The sequence below is a fragment of the Pristis pectinata genome, chromosome 6, assembly GCF_009764475.1.
Source record: "Pristis pectinata isolate sPriPec2 chromosome 6, sPriPec2.1.pri, whole genome shotgun sequence".
Taxonomy (NCBI): Eukaryota; Metazoa; Chordata; class Chondrichthyes; order Rhinopristiformes; family Pristidae; genus Pristis; species Pristis pectinata.
Window position 1 is genome coordinate 31,268,240 of NC_067410.1, and position 19,977 is coordinate 31,288,216.

General features: G+C 42.3%; 1 protein-coding gene across 1 annotated transcript in view; it reads left to right on the top strand.

The window, feature by feature from the left end:
• Positions 1–19,977, top strand: part of slc25a26 (solute carrier family 25 member 26) — a 189,511-nt gene that overhangs the window by 165,043 nt on the left and 4,491 nt on the right. Inside the window, exons 8-9 of the mRNA XM_052017929.1 lie at positions 5,856–5,920; positions 6,906–6,979. Of these exons, the coding sequence (XP_051873889.1) occupies positions 5,856–5,920; positions 6,906–6,979 (139 nt within the window). The remainder of the gene's footprint in view (positions 1–5,855; positions 5,921–6,905; positions 6,980–19,977) is intronic.

The following is a 19,977-nucleotide window of genomic DNA, read 5'->3' on the forward strand; positions in this document are numbered from 1 at the left end:
GAGGTGTACAAGATGATAAGAGGCACAGATTGAGTGGACAGCCAGAGACTTTTCCCAGGGTGGAAATGGCTAACACGTGGGGTCATAAATTGTAAGGTGTTTGGAGGAAAATACAGGGGGAATATCAAAGGTAAGTTTTTTGCACCGAGAGCAGTGGGAACGCACTGCCAGCAGAGGTGGTGGAGGCAGATACATTAGGGACATTTAAGAGACTCTTAGATCGGCACATGAATGATGGAGAAATGGAGGGCCATGTGGGAGGGAAGGGTTAGATTGATCTTGGAGTAGGTTAAGAGTTTGGCACATCGTGGGCCGAAGGGCCTGTACTGAACTGGATTGTTCTATGTTCTCTGTCTTCCTCCAATTATAAAGGGCCTAATGCAACCTCATTTGAAATATTGTGTAGGGGTCTGGTTTTGCTTTCTAAGAAAAAATATAATTGTGATCGGAGTGCAATGAAGGTTCACCAGATTGATTCCTAGCTTGGCGCTTTGGTTGTATGTAGAGAGATTAAGCCGACGGTTTCCCTTAGTTCCTTGAGTTTAGAAGAACGAGTGCTCTCATTGAAACACAGAAAATTCTTATGGGCTTAACAGGGTGGATGAGGAGCTGATGCTTTTCCTGTCTGGGGTGTATGGATCGTTGGTCACCGTCTCAAAATAAGGGGCCAGAAATTCAGGGCAGAGGAGAAGAGAAATTTCTTCACCCAGAGGTCGTGAATCTTTTGAATTTTGTACTCAAGAATGCTATGGGTATCTCTGTTGCTGAGTATAATCAGGACTGGAGTTAATGCGGGAAAATAATGTGGAGGTAACAGGTCAGCCACTTATCTTATTGAATGGTGGAGCAGGCACACAGGCCTCCTGCTTCTATTTCATATTGTTTGATTTAACCCTGCAGCCAGCCTCCAATCCTCCCTGCTGGTTCCCAGCTAATGAGAAGGAAATGTGATCATCTCATTTTGCACAAGGGTCTCAGTGACTGTCTTTATGCAACAGCAGCTGCCAAGGTTGTTGCAGATTAGTTGCCATGTTCACCTTGCCAACCACTGCCGATGCGATCCTCATCCTGCTCTGAGGTTGCTGCTGTGACTACTGGAGGTTGCAGATTTCAGTATATCCCTGTAGAAGTACAGACTTCTCGCACATTGTTCAGCGATGAAGTGCAGATGGATTCAGTCAGAAGAGTCGAGTGGATAATCCATCACAGCTGAAGCCTGAAATCCCATCACAGTCTTAAGCTAATTTGAATCATTTGATGTGATACCAAGAAATCATGGGTCAATTAAATACACCCAAGTCTGTGGGACCAGACGTCCTGGCTGTGACACCAAATACCTACTCTAAAACTAGCTGTGCATCAAGCTAATCTGGCCCTGGCATTTACCTGATAATATGAAACTCCTATTAAACTATAAAACTCCTCCAGACACATCCTGTTCACAAATTGCAGAACAAATCCAATCTGGCTACCTGCTGCCTGAGTCCTCTCAATCATCAGTAAAGTGACAGAAGCTGTTGTCAACAGAGCTAACAAGCTGTGTTTCCTCACCAAAAACCTGCTCCCAGTAACCCAGTTTGGGTTGCACCAGGAATAATCTCCAGGTTTCCTCACAGCCTTGGATCCAAGCATGGACCGGAGAGCTGAATTTCCTGAGGTGGGATGACAGTGATTGCTCTCGACATCAAGGCAGCATTTGATCAAGTGTAGCTACTGGTAAAACTGAATCATTGGGCATCAAGAGGAAAACGTTCCGATGATGGAATCACCTTGCACAAAGAAGGGTGGTGAGTTGCGATTGTTGAAGGTTTCATTCCAACCCTTGAATATCATCGCAGGAGCTCCTCAGGGCAATGTCCTTGGCCCAAACTACCTTCAGCTGTTTCATTAACAACTGTCCTTCCATCCTAAGTTCAGAAGTGAGGATGTTCACTGATGATTACGCAATGTTTAATTCTAATTACAAACTGCTCAGCAAATGAAGGAGTTCACAGCTTCATGCAGTAAGATTTAGACAACATTCAGACAAGGCTGATAAGTGGCAGTATCATAAGAGAAGCAGTGAGCATCTTCAGCAACAGGGTGTCACCAGCTTCTGTTGATATTCAGTGGCATTTCATTGCTTAATTCTGCAGAGTCACCAACTGACAAGAAGCTCAGCTGGACCAGCCATATAAATATGGTGGTTACGAGTGCAAGTTTGAGGCTGGGTATTCTGTGGTGAGTGACTGCTACTGACAGTCCAAGCCTTTCTGCCCTCCACAAGGCATGAGTCAGGGTATTGTGGAATACTACTCTTGCCTAATAAGTTCCTCTCAACAACACAAGAAGCTCAACATCACCCAGTACAAACAACTCACTCGATTGGCATCGGTCTGGCACCTAAGGGGTGCAAGTTCATGACCCATTGAAAGTGGCTACAAAGGTAAACAGGGTGGTTAAGAAAGCTTATGGAATGCTTGCTTCATTAATCGGGTATTGAGTATAGGAGTCCAGAAGTTATGGTGCATCTCTATAGAACTCTGGTTAGCCGCATTTAGAGTATTGCATGCAATTCTGGTCACCTCCACGTAGGAAGGATGTTGAGGCTTTAGAGAGGGTTGCAGAGGTTTACCATGATGCTGCCTGGATTAGAGGGCCCGTGCTATCAGGAGAGGTTCGACAAACTTGGGCTCTTTTCTCTGGGCGCTGCAGAGGCTCAGGGATGATCAGTTGGAAGTGTACAAAATTATGAGGGACATAGATCGAGGTCGACGAGCAATATCTTTTTTCCCTATTATTGAGAGATCCAATACAGACGGCATGCATTTAAGTTGAGAGGGGGTAGGTTCAGAACAGATGTATGGGTTATGTTTTTTACTGAGAGAGCGGTGGATGCCTGGAATATGTTGCCTGATGGGGTGGTGAGGAAAAACTCACTGCGGGCTTTTAGAGGGGCTTGGATGGGCACATGAATGAGAGGAAAATAGAGGGATATGGCATTCCTGTAGGTGGGATGGAATAGCTCTGTCGGCACAACATTGTGTGCTGTACTGTTCTATGTTAAACGTTCACTCCCTCCACCATCAGAGAAGCATGGCTGTAGAATGTATCAACTGCAAAATGTATTGCAGTTACTCGCTTAAGGTACTCCCAAAAGACGTCTCAAATCCATGACCTCTACAACCAAGAAAGAAGAGGGCTTCAGGTACATGAGATCACCTACACTTCTCTCCAAGTGGCAAACCATCCTGACTTGGAAATAGATCGCCATTCCTTGTTGCTGAATCGAAATCCTGGAGCTTGCTTATCCCATGGCATGGTGAGAGGACTTTCACTAGAAGGACGAGCATTTCAAGAAGGTGGCTCACCACCACCTCCTCAAAGGCAGTTAGAAAAAGGCAATAAATACTGATCATGACAATGACACCAAGATCTCAAAAAATGATCAAGAAGGGGAATTACTCCCTGAACAGCTTGGGCAGATTTGGACTCGCTGAGAGTGATTCACTTGTTTAACTTTCTCCCTTCTCCTCTTACTCCCTCTTTCATCAGCTTGTCCTGCTCTCCATGTTCTTCTCATTCTAGACCATTCTAGAAGGCGAACACCTGCCAATTCGCCCATGTGTGGGAGCAATTGTTTTGTGCAAAAGCTGCAAGTCAGCAAAACATTTTTCAGTACCTGCCATACCCCTCCCAGCTGACATCAGCACCTTGGAACAAATTATAGGAAGCACCAAATCGTAGAATTAGAACCGCAGCTGGAAGTTATGAATCAATTACTCATCCATGAGCACTTGATTTAAAGATCAGATGGCAGGAATTCTGGAAAGGCACAAGTGGTGGGATCCTTTTTCTGCTAAATTAATGTTGAATTATGTGTACGTGTGTGTGTGTGTGTGTGGGGGGGGGGGTGGTCTTGGAATATTTGTTTGTGGTTTTACTGGAATGAAGAACATCGACAGCGAGTAGTGCTGGTGCCTTACAACTGTCCATGACACGAGGTTGATCCTGACCTCGGAATCTGTTTGTGCAAAGACTGTGTGTTCCTCAGTGACTGCCATGGGCTTCCCCCAAGTGCTCCTATTTCCTCCCACATTCCAGACAGGTTAATTGGCGAGACTATAAATTACATCTTAATATAGGTTAGTAACAAAATAAATTAAAAGGGGGTTGATGGGTATGTATGAGAAAGAATAAGTTGTAGGGACACAAGAAAATAAGGAGACGGAGAATGGGATTATTTCCCTCAGAGATGGCAGAACACCTGGTGGGCTGAATGACCATATGCATTGCAACTCTGATTAGACCACTGGATAGAATAGAACTCTGGTCAGACCACACTTGGAGTATTGTGATTAGTTCTGGTCGCCTCATTATAGGAAGGATGTGGAAGCTTTAGAGAGGGTGCAGAGGAGATTTACCAGGATGTTGCCTGGATTGGAGAGCATGTCTTATGAGGATAGGTTGAGCGAGCTAGGGCTTTTCTCTTTGGAGAGAAGGAGGATGAGAGGTGACTTGATAGAGGTGTACAAGATGATGAGAGGCATAGTTCAAGTGGACAGTCAGAGACTTTTTCCCAGGGTGACAATGGCTAATGCGAGGGGACATCATTTTAAGGTGATTGGAGGAAGATATAAGGGGGGTGTCAGGGGTAAGTTCTTTAACAGAGAGTTGGTGGGTGTGTGGAACGGCACTGCCAGCAGAGGTTGTGGGGGCAGATACATTAGGGACATTAAGAGACTCTTAGATAGCCGCATGAATGATAGAGAAATGGGGGGCTATGTGGGAGGAAAGAGTTAGATCTTAGAGCAGGATAAATGTCGGCACAATATTGTGGGCCGTAGGGCCTGTAGTGTGCTGTAATGTTCTATGTAATAAGTATAAGGTAGGCCTTACACAGTTATTATCTTGATATGGAAAACTTCAGGTGGCTATCACACACTCTAACACCTTCACCAATATGACTTGGACACTATTTTGGGCACTGTACTCAGTTTCCTCCTCCCTGCTTAACACGCCTAGAAATTCATTTGCGTCACACTGGGGTTTGTAGTGCCATGAACTGAAAATTAAATTAGTCTGGATTAATGGTGTCTGTCACAATTTCCTTGTCAAATCACACCAACGGTGATAATTCACTGAGCACTTCCAGTGGAGTTCCCCTTATACCCCGACTGATTTCTATGCTGGGGTGCATGGGGAAATGTCACTTGGAGCAGCGTTGTCCCAGGAGACCAGCAGCTAAATGAAATACTCACCTACTTTTTTTTTTCCCCTCAGACCCTGCTCCCTGCCCCCCATCAGTAATCTCTAGATCCTCCCCCTTCACCAGCTTCAGCTGCAGTCTCCACATTCCTCCCTTCTGACCCAGAAGTCCTCTGGCCAGTCAGATCCCATCCCACCCATGTTCCGTGTTCTGACCACCAGCACCTCACAGCCCAATTGTGACAGCCAGTGACTTGCATCTGATGCCCTGGGCCTCGTTCAGTCCCTTAAATATGCACTGGAATTCCTAGGCTTTATTGTTTGTAACTTTATTGTTGCTGTAGTTCACATAGCAGAAAAAACAAGGGGAATTCAGTGTTTCAACGCTAGCATCATGTGTTCTTTGTTGGAACACTTGACTCTCAAGTCGGAAACTTGAATCCCCCGTCTTGATTGACATTGTTCCTCTTTTGATTGCGGTTGTCAAGTTCTGCCAAGTTACTTGAGGATGTAAATTGGTTGGGCAGATTGAACAAAAGATTCTTGTGTGGAAATTAGGGTGGCAGCAATGTTTTGTTCAGAGTTTTTGCAAATAGGCATTAACGTCAACATATAATTATACAATAGTCTTTGACATGTTGGCTTATGATTAACCTGTCTCTTTTCAGGTGGCTTTGCAGCTGCAGTCACCACGCCTCTTGATGTGGCAAAGACAAGGATCATGTTAGCAAAGGTATGTTTGTGGAATAATACTGCAGGAAGGACAAAGGGGTGTTGTACATTATTTTGATGGATATTCATCTTTTAAATTGATAGTCTTTTGAATTACATAATACATTGCTTACTAATTTTGCAAAATTATTTCTTAGCCTAAATGAATCAAGTACAAGTTTATATCCTTAAGTTAAGTGTTTCTGCTGACATTTCACCTGGTGTCCACAATTTTCAGCACTGTGGTATAAAATGCTTTTTAATAGAGGACAAAATAATTGACTTGGGAATTGGTGTAACTTTATGCAAATATGTTACAGTTGATTGTTTACCAAGACAGTAGTCTGCAAGATTGAGCTGGCTTTCTGGGGAAATCATTTTTTTTAATGTAGACTTGAAATTATTGATTTAAAATAGAAAGATTAGAGCATGGAAGGAAGCCACTCTGCCCAACAGGATTGCCCTGTCCCTCTACCTCTTCTCGTAGCCGGCAGTTTTTTTTAAGCTTTTGAAGTACTTATCCGATTCTCCTTTGAATGCTTTTCCTTCCCTCCTCTGGCAGTGCATCCCTGATCACTACCTATTCTAGGTGAAGAGTGTCGACCTGAAACACAGACGTCCACTTCCCTCTAAAGATGCTGCCTGGACCCGCTGAGATTCTCCAGCATTTTGTTTTCAGTTACATATTCTTAGTCAATTCCTCTTTTCTTTTGGCATTTACCTTCATGATCTGTGCCCTGGTTCTTGACCTTTTCACCAAAGGCAACAAATTCTCGATCACAATTTTAGATGTCAGTCTTTGACTCCAACTTGCACAGGTTGCATCTCTCCTCACATAAAAGTGGCTTTATTTGGGAAGACTTTTCTGAAGCAGAAACAGTTCACACACTGCCCGAACAAGGTGCCACTTGCATCGGTGTGATATCAAGAAGGAAACTGCTGAGACAGAAATGATTTATTGCCACAGTTCTCTTTAGACATTTGATCTGTGCTTTCATTTAATGCAGAAAGGTACTACGACAGCCAGTGGAAAGGTGCTACCAACCCTGAGCAATATCTGGAAGACTCGAGGCATATCTGGGTGAGCTTTTGCTTTCTTTCTTGATGAATACATGACAAAAGTTATCCACCATGATGTCAGTATCCCATAGAAAAGTAAAATCCCAATTTGAATCTCACCTGCCCAGCTGAACAGAACTTGTTGGATAAGACATCTGCTGATCTTACACTTATTGAAGTCCATCAGATGTAAAGTTAGCTGTCACGTAAAGTATGTGCCCAAACCCATTCTGTCCCCATTGCATTAGGCATGTTTAAATCTGGGCTTGGAGTCCAAGTAAGAATATTCTATCTTAAGTCACTATATCAATTTTCTGATGTGTCCAAGCAAGTATAATAAATGAACTTTTGATGTGATAGTGGCCAAATTTAGCAGTGAAATATTGAAGCAATCAGCTATTATGCAATAAACTGGAGAGCAACTTCTGGTGACCATACATACACAATTAAATACAAGATGCGGGAAGTTGCTGTCCAAATTGCCAGCTCCTCCACTCTTCTGTGCAAAGTGATCCAGCTTTCTGTCTCCTTATTTCTCCTCTTTTAATCCTTTATTCCTCACTTGTGTCTCTTTCTGTACATGATTTGCCATTGATTTAAATTTTCTAATTTTCACTTCCTCTTTCTGTTCTGCCTATCTTGGGAACAATTCCACAGTCTGATTCATTACAGGGATATGCTATTGTTATCCTGTTCACACAAACTCTAGATAATTATTGGATATCACAACCTCCAGTGCAAAAGCCAAAAGTAAGTTTTTGCCTAATTGTAAAATACTGTCATGTATTGCCCAGCACTGATCACAAATTCCATGCTGATGCATTTTTTCCATATACAATTAGAGTCATTGTTCAAGAATTAACTGTTTCCTGCATTGGATAATATTGAATGCTCCGCACTTGTGTGTGCATGGAAGAAGTGAGATATCTGACTTGACGTGACAAACCAATGACTGAAACTAACTGATTTTAGAAATATCGTACGTTAAGTATGAGGAATCCATGACTATTTTTTGATATTGGATCTGTATTTGGGCTGTAAGCAATTTAGCACTATGTCAATTAAAACTAAAGATTATTATTGTGGTGATCTTGGAATTAATTGTTGGAAGATACAAAGACTCCTGCCTGTTTTTTTTATAGTCCACAAGTGAAACTCAGGAACAAACTATGATATGGATTAGTGCCTAAAGGAGAGTGTGAGATATAGGGTCAAAGAGTTCCAGCTGCTCTGAACAGGTCATTCACAATTTTTGAGGTTAGCCTCAATTTGGCTGTTTTTCTTTGTCCAGTCCTCTCAAATCAAAGCCTAGATTAAGCAATGGCATGTTAGACAAGATTTAAGATAAAGTTATCTTTATTAGTCACGTGTACATCAAAACACACAGTGAAATGCATCTTTTGCATAGAGTGTCCTGGGGGCAGCCCACAAGTGTCGCCACGCTTCCGGCACCAACGTAGCATGCCCACAACTTCCTAACCCATACGTCTTTGGAATGTAGGAGGAAACCGGAGCACCTGGAGGAAACCCACGCAGACATGGGGAGAACGTACAAACTCCTTACAGACAGTGGCAGGAATTGAACCCCGGTCGCTGGCGCTGTCAAGCATTACACTAACCGCTACACTACCGGGATACTAATCTTGGAGGGCAGAAATGGAGAATGTTGAAGGCAAATAGCCATTGTTTCATTGATTAAAAGTTGTTGCTTGTAGAAAAATGTGAGGGCATGCACTCCCTTTCTTTGCTTTAAACCCTACTACAGTTGGGCGTTCACTGTAACTCCACATCTCCGGATGTTATGGCTGGTATTTAGGTAGGACATGTTTGTAGACAGTGAGCTGACAGTCATGAATGAGTACCTTGGAATTACATTTGTATTATTTTAAATTAAATTGCCATGGTTAAACCTTGAACTATAATGGAAAATAAAATAAGTATTGGAGCCAGTATCTGCAAAGTGCTCTCTCGTTATATTTTGCAACACAATTCTCAATTTGCACTCCATTACATCAGGACCCAAAAAACTCTATTCTTTGAGTGATGGAATTGTCTGTAAAATAAATGTTTACTGGCTGGCTGGGCGAGAGAGAGCTAACTTTTACCAACCTACTGTGAAACGCAAAGGTCATGGTGCCACCCAGACCATGCCATGGACTCCAGTGTGGAGACCAATGAGATGGCCATGGAAATTTGAATGTCTTAGTGGTCATCTCAGAAGGTGGTGGGTAAATATAATCTCAGTATTTAAAATAGAGAGCAAAATCTTGAAACTGCAAATGAATTAGTTAAGTATCAGTAATAGAAAAAATGCTAAAGGATGTGATAACGAGATAAGTGCTTAGAAAATATTATTGGGATTGGATAAAGTCAGCACTGGTTTATGAAGGGGTAATTGGTTTTAACATACCTGCTGGAATGTTTTTGAGGATGTAGAGTAGATAAGGTAATCAGCAGATGTGCTGTGTTTGGATTTTCAGTTAGCCATGATAAAGTCCCATGTAGGAGGTTGATGTGGAAGGAATAAAACATGAGATTGGAGGTTAGAAGTTGGCATGGATTGAAATTGGTTGTTAGGAAATGAGAGTAGGAATAAATAGACTCTATTTTAGGTGGCAGGTGATGATTCATGGCGTACTGCAGGGATCAGTCGTTGGGCTCCAGCTATTAACAATGCTTTGGATGAGGGAACCAAATGTAATATTTCTAAGTTGACTGATGACATGAGTGGGTGGAATTGTGGGGATGAAGCAAAGTGGTTTCAAGACATTTTAGACAAGTTAAGTGAGTGGGCAAATACATAGCAGATGCAGATTTATGTTTAACTCCCACCCAGAAAAGAAATAAGATTGAAAAAATGGAAAGGATATATGTTAGTTTTATTTATTGCAGTGTAGAAGTGTCATTGTCTATTTCACTACCAGGAAACCAAGCTATTAAAGTCTTGGAAATTGATTCTTTGTCTTAGCCATGTTGGCTTATATCGTGAATTCCCCAGAGTCACCTAAAAATAAAACAACAGGAATTGACCTGATTTCTTCTCTTTCACAAGGTGCCTTTTTTCCACATTCGTTGGATTCCTATTCTATAATTTGTTGCCATTTTATGAACTTCATATTGGAGCTAATCAGGCACAAATTGTAAGAGACTTTCAAGCCCAACAGCTGTGCTATTATAAGTGGTAGGTGTCTAAGATGCAAGACTTTTATTGCAACTACAGGTATTTTATTAATGCACAATGAGGTCAGTGCTTTGAACAGAAAGTACTCCTCATTAATGTACTTTCCCCTTCACATTTTTGTCCTGATAGTTCATTGGGCTGGATTCAAAAATCTGTCACCAAGGTTTAGAAGAGTATTTTGGTTCACAATACTTCATGTCACCCAGATGGGGAACAAAATGCAGCAGAACAGTTGCCTGAACTGCTTTTTCCTCCTATACTCCATCAAATATGCAAAATTCCCCAGGGAAAATCCCAAATCCTTATCATCAGCAAAGGGCTAAAATGCAATTTTGGAATTGCATTGTTCAACCCTTGGTAAATATCCTTACATAAGCAAAGTGACCTAGTTTACAGATAGACAGTAAGGGGGAATGGAAGTTGGGGAGTCAGTGGGCTTTCTAGTTAGTGCTGACTCCTGCCAAGTGACTGCAAAATTCTGAAATAAATTCAGACTTGCCTTTCCCCACCCTCCCAGCAGTAATGTCAAAAACCCAGTGTGGTGAGACCCTCGGCAGAAGCATGTTCTGTACTGTAGTAAGATTGTAATCAGTGTCTATGACCTGACCTGCCCTGCCCTGCCCATAGAAAGAAGGGAAAAACATTGAAAGCTGTCTACGTCTCGCTGCTTGACTCAGCTGAGACTATCCACACATTTAGATGCACCGAATGTTCTTGAGGCATTAAAAAAAATTCAAGACCATGTAAAAATTTAAACCAAAATTAAACAACTTTAAGTTAAAAGAAAAGCAAAAGTAAAAATAGTTGAAAAAACAAACATTTTAAAAGCTATTTCAAAACCTCTTTAATCACTTAAAAAAATGAAATTAACAATCCAAAATTGCTTGTTCAAAAAATTTCTTCAGATAATTAAGAATATTTTTAAACCAAGAAGCTAACTAAAAGTTGTTTTATGTTAGGAAATATTTACCCAGTGATCTCCCAACCTTTATTTTGCATTCAAACCAAACAGGAAAGAACAGTTGTGCCTTTCCTCACAAAGTGCAGGGATCTTCAGCTGTGTGGATACGTTAACTAGGAAGGACATTTTTCCCTTCCTAGATGGGTCAAGAACCAGGATGCAGAGGAATAGGGGATGTGTGAAAGAAGAACTTCTTCAGCTTAAGGAGACTGGAACTCACTGCCTCACAGCTTGGTAAAGACAGCAGCCCTTATCACATTCAAGCAGAACTTGGTTGTGCACATGACCCACAGGGCTGCAAATCAAGTGGGAAAGGTCATATTGGCCCTTTTACAACTGGCACAACACGATGGGCTGAATGGCCTCCTTGTCATCCATTTTCATTGCTTCCAGGACATTCCTGGCAGATATTCTGAATATCCATGGTTGTAGAGTAGTTTTTAGAAATAATGATCAAGGAAACAATTAAGAGGTAACTGAGAAGTTTTAGTTTATAAAGGAGAGCCAGCACAAATTTATTAAAGGCAAATTATGTTTGATGATCTTCACTAATTTTTTGGTGAGGTAATGGAGAAGATTGCTAGGAATGCAGTGAATGCTGTCTATATGTGGATTTTCAGAGGCATTTAATGAGGTCCCACACACAAGGCTGGTTAGCACAATCAAGGCCCATTGAATTAAAAGGTCACTGGCAGTATGGATGGGCGATTGGCTTAAAGGCAGAGAGTAGTGTATCTGGTGGTTTTTCACACTTGGGATGGTAGCTATTCTTTCTCACAAGGGTTAGTGAGAGGACAATTGCATATTATGGTATACATCAGTAATATAGATGTAAATAAGCAGAGTAACATTACCCAATCTGTAATGAGGAGGACAGTGATAAGCTGCAAGTGCACATGGAAACGCAGCCTTGTGGGGCACCAGTGTTGAGAATAATAGCGCTGGAGGTGTTGCTGCCTATCCTCACTGATTGCAGTCTGTTGGTTGGGAAGTCAAGGATCCAGTTGCAAAGGGAGCTGTTGAGTCCCAGATCTCGGAGTTTGGAGATGAGATCGCTTGGAATTTTTGGTGCTGTAGTCAATAAACGATAGTTTATCATAGGTGTCTTTACTGTCCAGATGCTCCAGAGATGAACGTAGGGCCAGGGAGATAGCATGCGCTGTAGACCTGTTTCGGTGGTAGGTGAATTGCAGTGGGTCGAGGTTGTCTGGGAGGCTGGAGTTGATACATTGCCATGACCAGCCTCTCAAAGCACTTCACGATGGTGGATGTCAGAGCCACCGGGCGGTAGTCATTAAGGCACGTTACCCTGTTTTTCGTAGGTACCAGGATGATAGTGGCCTTAAGCCAGGTGGGAACCTCAGATTGAAGCGGGAAGAGGTTAAAAATGTCTGCAAATACCCCCGCCAGCTGATATGCACAGGATCTAAGGACACGGCCAGGGACACCATCCGGATCAGGTGCTCTCCGCAGGTTCACTCTCCAGAAGACTTGCGTCTGCACTGGTGACTGTGGGTTCAGGTGCATTGGAGGCTGTCGGGGTGGTTGGTGACATTCCAACACACTTCTGTTCAAAACATGCATAGAATGTGCTGAGCTCATCAGGAAGGGATGCACTGTTGTTGTCGATGCTGCCTGACTTCGTTTTGTAGCCCGTTATGGCATGCAAGCCCTGCCACAACTGGTGGCTGGTCTGGGACTCGATTTTGGACTGGTATCGTCTCTTGGCATCTGTGATAGCTTTACAGAGGTCGTATCTCGATTTCTTGTCAGTCAGGATAACCAGATTCTAATGCCACAGTCCTAGACTTCAGTAGGGAGTGGATCTCCCAGTTCATCCATGGTTTCTGGTTTGGGAACGCCCGGAGTCCTCTTTGGTTCACAGTCCTCAAAACACTTGCTGATAAAAGTCCATGCCGGTGGTGACATACTCATCTAGGCTGGCAACTGAGTCTTTGAACATGGATCAGATAAATGTGAAGTGTTGCACTTTGGTGGAAAGAAAATGGAGAGACCATGTATATTAAATAGCACAGTCTGAAAGGTGGGATCTGGGGGTGTGCATTCATCTTCAAAAGTGGAAAGTAGTACTCAGAGAGAGGTTGGTGAAACAAGTGATCCTGAGATTCATTAATAAGCACACAGTATGGTACAACAGCAGGGTGGTAACGTTGAACCTGTATAAAACACTGGACAGGCCTCAGCTGGTGTGTTGATTCTAATTCTTCTCACGTAACCTCAGGAAAGATGTGAGGCTCCTGTGTGTTAGGGTGCAGCAAGGCCTCACTAGAATGACTCCGGGGAAGGGGAATTTTTGCTATTAAATCATGCAGGATGGTGGTTTTCGGAGCAAAGAAAGCTCAGAGATATTTGACAGGGGTGTACTGTATTGTAACTAATTGGGATAGATTAAATAGAGGGAAGCTGTTCTCATTTACCTGATGGGTCAAGGGCCAAGTGAGCATGTTTAAAATTTTAAACAAAAAGTGCAGGGGTACTTTTTTTCAGTTGGTAAGTGTTATCATCTGGAACACATTGGCAGTTGGGGTGGTGGAAGCAGAATCAATCAGGACTAAGAAGTGGAAGGAAAAGTGAGCCATTCTCCTCGTCCCTGCTTTGTCATTCATTTAGTCCATGGCTGACCTTTCAGCTCAGCATCACTTTCCTGCACTCACCCCATACCTCTCTTGATTCCCTTCATATGTAAAACCCTTATCAGTCACTGTCTTGAATACACTAGACAACGCAGCCTCCATAGACTTCTCGAGGAAGATAATTCCAAAGTCTTAATATTCTCTGGGTGAAGAAATTTCTTCTCATTCTACCCTGAATGGCCGGCCCCTTGTTTTGAGACTATCCATGGTTCTGGACATCGAGATTGATGCATGGTTCTTGACTGAATCTAATCATAGGAAATGTAGCTTGCAAGTGGTTGAACTGTGAGTGGAGATAGTAACTGTTACTCATCAGGTAAATTTCAAGATAGTTATGGAAAGGGTAGTCCAGAATTAAGGTCCTGGATTGGGAAGGGTCACTATCAATATCTTAAGACAAAGTAGATATTAATATCTTGAGAAATAATGAGAGTTTGGGTCCAATATATTCCCATAAGAGTGAAAAGTAAGACCAGCAAGTCCAAGGAACTTTGCATTGTCAAGGACTTTCGAAGAGTGGATTAAAAAGGAGGCGATTCCAGTTCTAACATTCTGTGAAAGTAAATACAGGGTTAAGGAAAATATATTTACACTGAGGACTTTTGGAGTTCTGAATGCTGTAAGTGGTTGAAGCAAGCACAGTATTTTTTAAGGAAAATTTGGATGCATGTCTGAGGTTGAAGAAATCACAACGCAATAAGGTCAGCCCTGGATAGTAGAATTAGATTTTGGATTGCTTTGGCAAAGAGTTTGCACAGATAGAGAACTCTGTGCTGCACACTTCTAAACCATAGTTCTAAAATGCTTCAGACTTGCCTTCGTCTCATTCTGCCGACTACAATATGACGTACAAGTATCCTGGAAGAACTCATTAGTCTGAAAAGTTTTGAAACATAACGTGGAATAACCTAAATGTAAACTGGGTAGCATTTACTAACTTCACACATTTAAGTCCAAATCTAATTGACGTGACCAGTATCTGCCTAGTTTACAAATTGCAGTGCCTTAAAGCTATAATTATAGTAATCAGCTGAATTACTGTCTAGTTAAACCATAAACTGTTTCCATCTGCCAGCTCCATATCTTTTCTAGAAAACCAAAACAACTAGCAAAACAAGCAGATGAACTATTGAACTATCTACCTTCAAATACAATGTTTCATGAATAAAAATCTACTTTTGCTTTAATTTTACCATATGTACGTTTGACTAAGGACTAGTTTCAACCCATTGTTAGTGAATTCACTTCAACCTTAAAACACTGTCACCAAATACCTGTTTCAGATGTGATAGAGATGGATGTAAGAGGTTGGGGAATTGTATACCTGATCAGGGAGAATGCAGCAACTACACTCAGAGGGGATGTACTGGAAGGCTCATCCAATGAAGCAATATGGGTAGAGCTCAGAAATAAGAAAGATACTTTCACTATGGTGGGGTTCTACTGTAAGCCTCCCGATAGCCAGCAGGACATAGAGGAACAGATATATAGGCAGATTAAGGAGAGATGAAAAGCAACAGGGTTGGCGTAGTGAGTGACTTTAACTTTCCCTATATTAATTGGGATTTCCTCAGTGCGTAATTTGTTAGGTACATCCAAGGGTGTTTCTTGAAACAGTATGTAGATAGTCCAACCAGGGCAGAGACCATACTGCACCTTGTACTGGGAAATTATCCTGGCCAAGTGATTGGGGTTTCAGTGGGAGAGCATTTTTGGAACAGTGATCATAACTCCTTAAGTTTTAAAATAATTATAGATAAAGATGTCTGGACCCTGGGTAGGAGGGTGGAGTACTAATTTGGGGGAATGCAAATTACAGCATTATTAAGCATGGGCTGGGAAGAGTAGATTGGGAGCAGCTGTCATTGGGTAAGTCCACGTCTGACATGTGGGAGTCATTTAAACACTAATTGATCAAAATTCAGGACCGGCATGTTCCTGTGAGGAAGAAAGACAAGGATGGCCAGGTTCAGAAACCTTGGAGAATGAGAGACATTATAAATTTAGTCAAGAAGGAAAAGGAAGTGTATGAAAGGTTCATGAAGCTGAAATCAGACAGGGCCCTTAAGGCAGAGGTTTTCAACCTGTGGTCTGGGGTCCGCGAGCAAGCCCAGAAAAAAAAATGGAAAAGCGACCTGTTACAAAGACGTAGCTTACTTGCTTGCTCCAGTTTTCCACTATCCAGAAAATCGGCCATATCTATTCTATCTGTTATAGGCGACAATCTTAGACAGTGTTCCCTTCTGGTAAGCTGCCGCTTAATATTCGACTTGTGTAGTCAGAATAGTCAGTAGTGTTCACTACTCACTACTATTCTGTTGTGCACTGTAGTGTTACTGAGACTGAGTGACGTTGTCGGTATGCCTTAATAATATTGCTTACTTATTACTGTGCACTTACGCCAGTGACGTCACTGTTAAACGAAAAGTGTGCAAACGTGTAAATTTTAGATCAGTTTTGATAATTTTGTTTATCAGTAATAGTAATTAAACTGTCCAGCGTGTATTGCTGAGTATGGAGAAATTTATGAAGAGAAAGGCTGACCAGAAACCGGAAGATTCTGATGACGAAGGGGATAAGGGTGACCGAAAGAGAAAACAACGCAAGTACGATCCAGAATACATTTCATATGGCTTCATCGCAGTGGGGACAAATGCGGACCAACCTCTCTGTGTTGTGTGTTTGCAAACACTGTCCAACGATGCAATGAAACCAGCGAAATTGAAGCACCATTTAACAACAGTGCACCCAGATATTTGCCAGTAAGCCAAAGGAATATTTTGGCCGGCGAAAGGAGCTGTACCTCAAGCAGAAAAGCAAAATGACAGCCTGCACCACTGTAAATGAAAAGGCTCTTCGCACATCATATTTGGTAGCATTACGAATAGCACGTTCCAGAAAGCCTCACACAATTGGAGAAGAACTTATACTGCCTGCAGCAGTAGATACGTGCGAAGTTGTACTGGGAAAAGAATCCAGTCAAAAACTGAAAGCCATTCCACTGTCTGATAACACAGTAAGCAGAAGAATTGGCGATATGGCGGAAGATATACAGAGCCAGCTGATAGCATGTCTTCAGCAAGTCAGATTTGCAATTCAGCACGATGAAAGTACTGATGTTGCCAGTGCTGCGCAGTTGTTGGTTTATGTTCGATATTGCTGGGAAGGAGAGGCTTTGGAAGACTTCTTGTTTTGCAAGGCGCTCCAGGTGGGAAAACTGGTGAAGAACTTTTCAGTGTGCTTGACACTTTTTTTGTACAATCGGCATTGGCATGGACACGGTGTATGGGAGTATGCACGGATGGTGCTGCCGCAATGACGGGACGGAAGTTGGGTCTAGTCGCAGGAGTGAAAGAAGTAGCTCCACGTGTAGCAGCAACCCACTGCATGATTCACCGTGAGGCTTTGGCTTCAAAGGATATGGATGAAAATCTTGCGGATGTGTTTTCCACGTGCATTAAAATCGTTAACTTTATCAAAACCAGGCCGCTCAATCATCGTTTGTTTGAAAACATGTGCCGTGAAATGGAAGCCGAGCATAAGCATTTGTTGCTACATACAGAAGTCAGATGGCTGTCACGAGGCCGCGTTGTGCAGCGTGTATATGAATTGTGAGATGAACTGCTCATTTTTCTAAATGAGCATAACGGATCATTGGCACAGTTCTTGACAGATGAGACGTGGGTTGCCAGATTAGCTTATCTTGCAGATATTTTCAACATTTTGAACAGCTTAAATCTATCATTTGCAAGGACCTGGCTCAAATGTTCTGAAAACGCATGACAAAATCAATGCCTTCCAGAAAAAACTCCGTATCTGGAAGGGAAGATGCGAGCAAGGCGTCTTTGTTTCTGTTGATGGCTGACTAAGACAGAGGCCATTGCGAGCACCATTTTGAACCATATTCAACAGCTGTCACATTATTTCCATGAGTATTTTGGCGATGATGACATGAGCCTGTTTGATTGGATTCGAAATCCGTTTGAATGCATGCTTGCTGATTTAACTGGACATGAACAAGAAGAATTGGCTGAACTGTCATCTGACAGGACTTTGCGCTTGCAGTTCAACCGAATGTCACTGTTGCCGTTCTGGATGGCATGTTCCCAGGAGTATCCACTGCTGTCCGGCAAAGCCGTCAATGTTCTGTTACCATTTGCAACCACTTACTTGTGCGAAATAGCATTTTCTGCAGTCACTGCCATTGAAAACCAAATACAGATCAAGACTGAATATTGAGGATGACATACGTGTATGTTTGTCGCACATACCACCACGTTTGGACAAACTCTGCAGTGCAAAACAGGCACAACCTTCACATTGAACTGAACACTGAAAGACACCGCTGGTAATTATCGGTGATTGAAATAGTCACTATTTCAATAGGGCCTATGTGCAGTAATTTAAGTGCTGTATGCATGGATCATCGATTGTTTGATTTTGTGGGGTTTGGGGGTCTGCCATCTAACAAGGACATGTTCTGGGGATCCGCAGCATGAAAAGGGTTGAAAACCACGCCTTAAGGAATATAAAGAAAGCAGGAAAGAATTCGAACAGGGAATTATGAGGGCAAAAAAGGGCCATTGAATGTCCTTGGCAAGGTGAATTAAGGAAAATCCCAAGGCATTTTATACATATATTCAAAACAAGAGGGTAACTAGGGAGAGGGTAGGACCACTCAAGAACAAAGGAAGGAATTTATGCCTGGACCCAGAGGATGTGGACGAGGTACTAAATGAGTACTTTGCATTGGTATTCACCAAGGAGAAGGATATGGAGAATAGCGAGATCAGTGTGACATACACTAATATTCTAGGGCATATTTATATCAAGGAAATGGTGTTGGCTCTCCAAGAGCATTGAGGTGGACAAGTCTCCAGGGCCTGATGGGATCTATCTCAGGTTATTGAGAAAAGCAAAAGAGAAGATTGCTAAAGCCTTGACAGAGATCTTTGCTTCCTCTCTAACCATGGGGCAGGTACCAGGGGATGACTGTAGCCAATTGTTCCTTTGTTGAAGAAAGGCAGTAAACCTACAAATTATAAAACAGTGAGCCTAGCTTCAGTGCTAGGGAAGCTATTGGAGAGTATTCTTAGGTATAGGATTTACTCGCATTTGGAAAAGCATGGGCTTAATAGGGATAGTCAGCATGGCTTTATGCAGGGCAGGTCAAGTCTTACTAGCTTTACTGAGCTTTTTGAGGAGGCAATGGAAATGATTGATGAGGGTTGGGCAGTGGATGTTGTCTACATGAACTTTAGTAAGGCATTTGACAAGGTCCCTCATGGTAGGCTGATCCAGGAGATTAAGATGCATGGGATCCAGGGTGACTTCATAAATTGGATTCAAAATTGGCTTTGCCACAGAAGACAGGGTAGTTGTAGAGGGTGTTTCTCTGAGTGGAGATCTGTGACGAGTGGTGTTCTGCAGGGATCATTGCTAGGACCTCTGTTGTTTGTGAAATTTATATTTAAATAATTTGGATAAAAGTGTAGATGGGCTGATTAGTAAGTTTACAGATGATACAGAAATTTGTGGCGTTGTGGATAGTGAAGAGGGTTGTCAAAGGATACAGCTGGATCAATTGGAGGTATGGTGGAGAAATAGCAGATGGAGATTAATCTGGACAAGTGTGAGGTGTTGCACTTTTGGAGGTCAAACGCAAGAGGAAAATGCACAGGAAACTGCAGGATCCTTAGGAGCATTGATGTACAGAGGGATCTTGGGGTTCAAGTCCATAGCTCCCTGAAAGTGTCAGCACAAGTGGATAGGCTGGTAAAGAAGATGTACAGCATGCTTCATCATTCGGGATGTCATGCTGCAGCTGTATAAAACTTGGTTAGGCCACATTTTGAGTATTAAATCCAGTTCTGGTTGCTACATTACAGGAAGGATGTGGAGGCTCTGGAAAGGGTCCAGAAGAGGTTCACCAGGATGTTGCCTGGGTTAGAAAGTATTAACTATAAGGAGAGGTTGGACAAACTTGGATTGTTTTCTCTGGAGTGTCAGAGGCTGAGGACCTGATAAAAGTTTATACAATTATGAAAGGCATAGATAAGGTAGATCATCTTTTTCCAAGGGTAGATTGATTTGCTATTTGTCTTAACTAATTAGATCTGAAAAAAATTTCCCATCAGCAACATGCGATTGAAAAATACCCTGAGCCATGTTAGGCATTGCCTCTTCATAAGGCAGACATGATAGTGTATCTACCGTGGGATTTT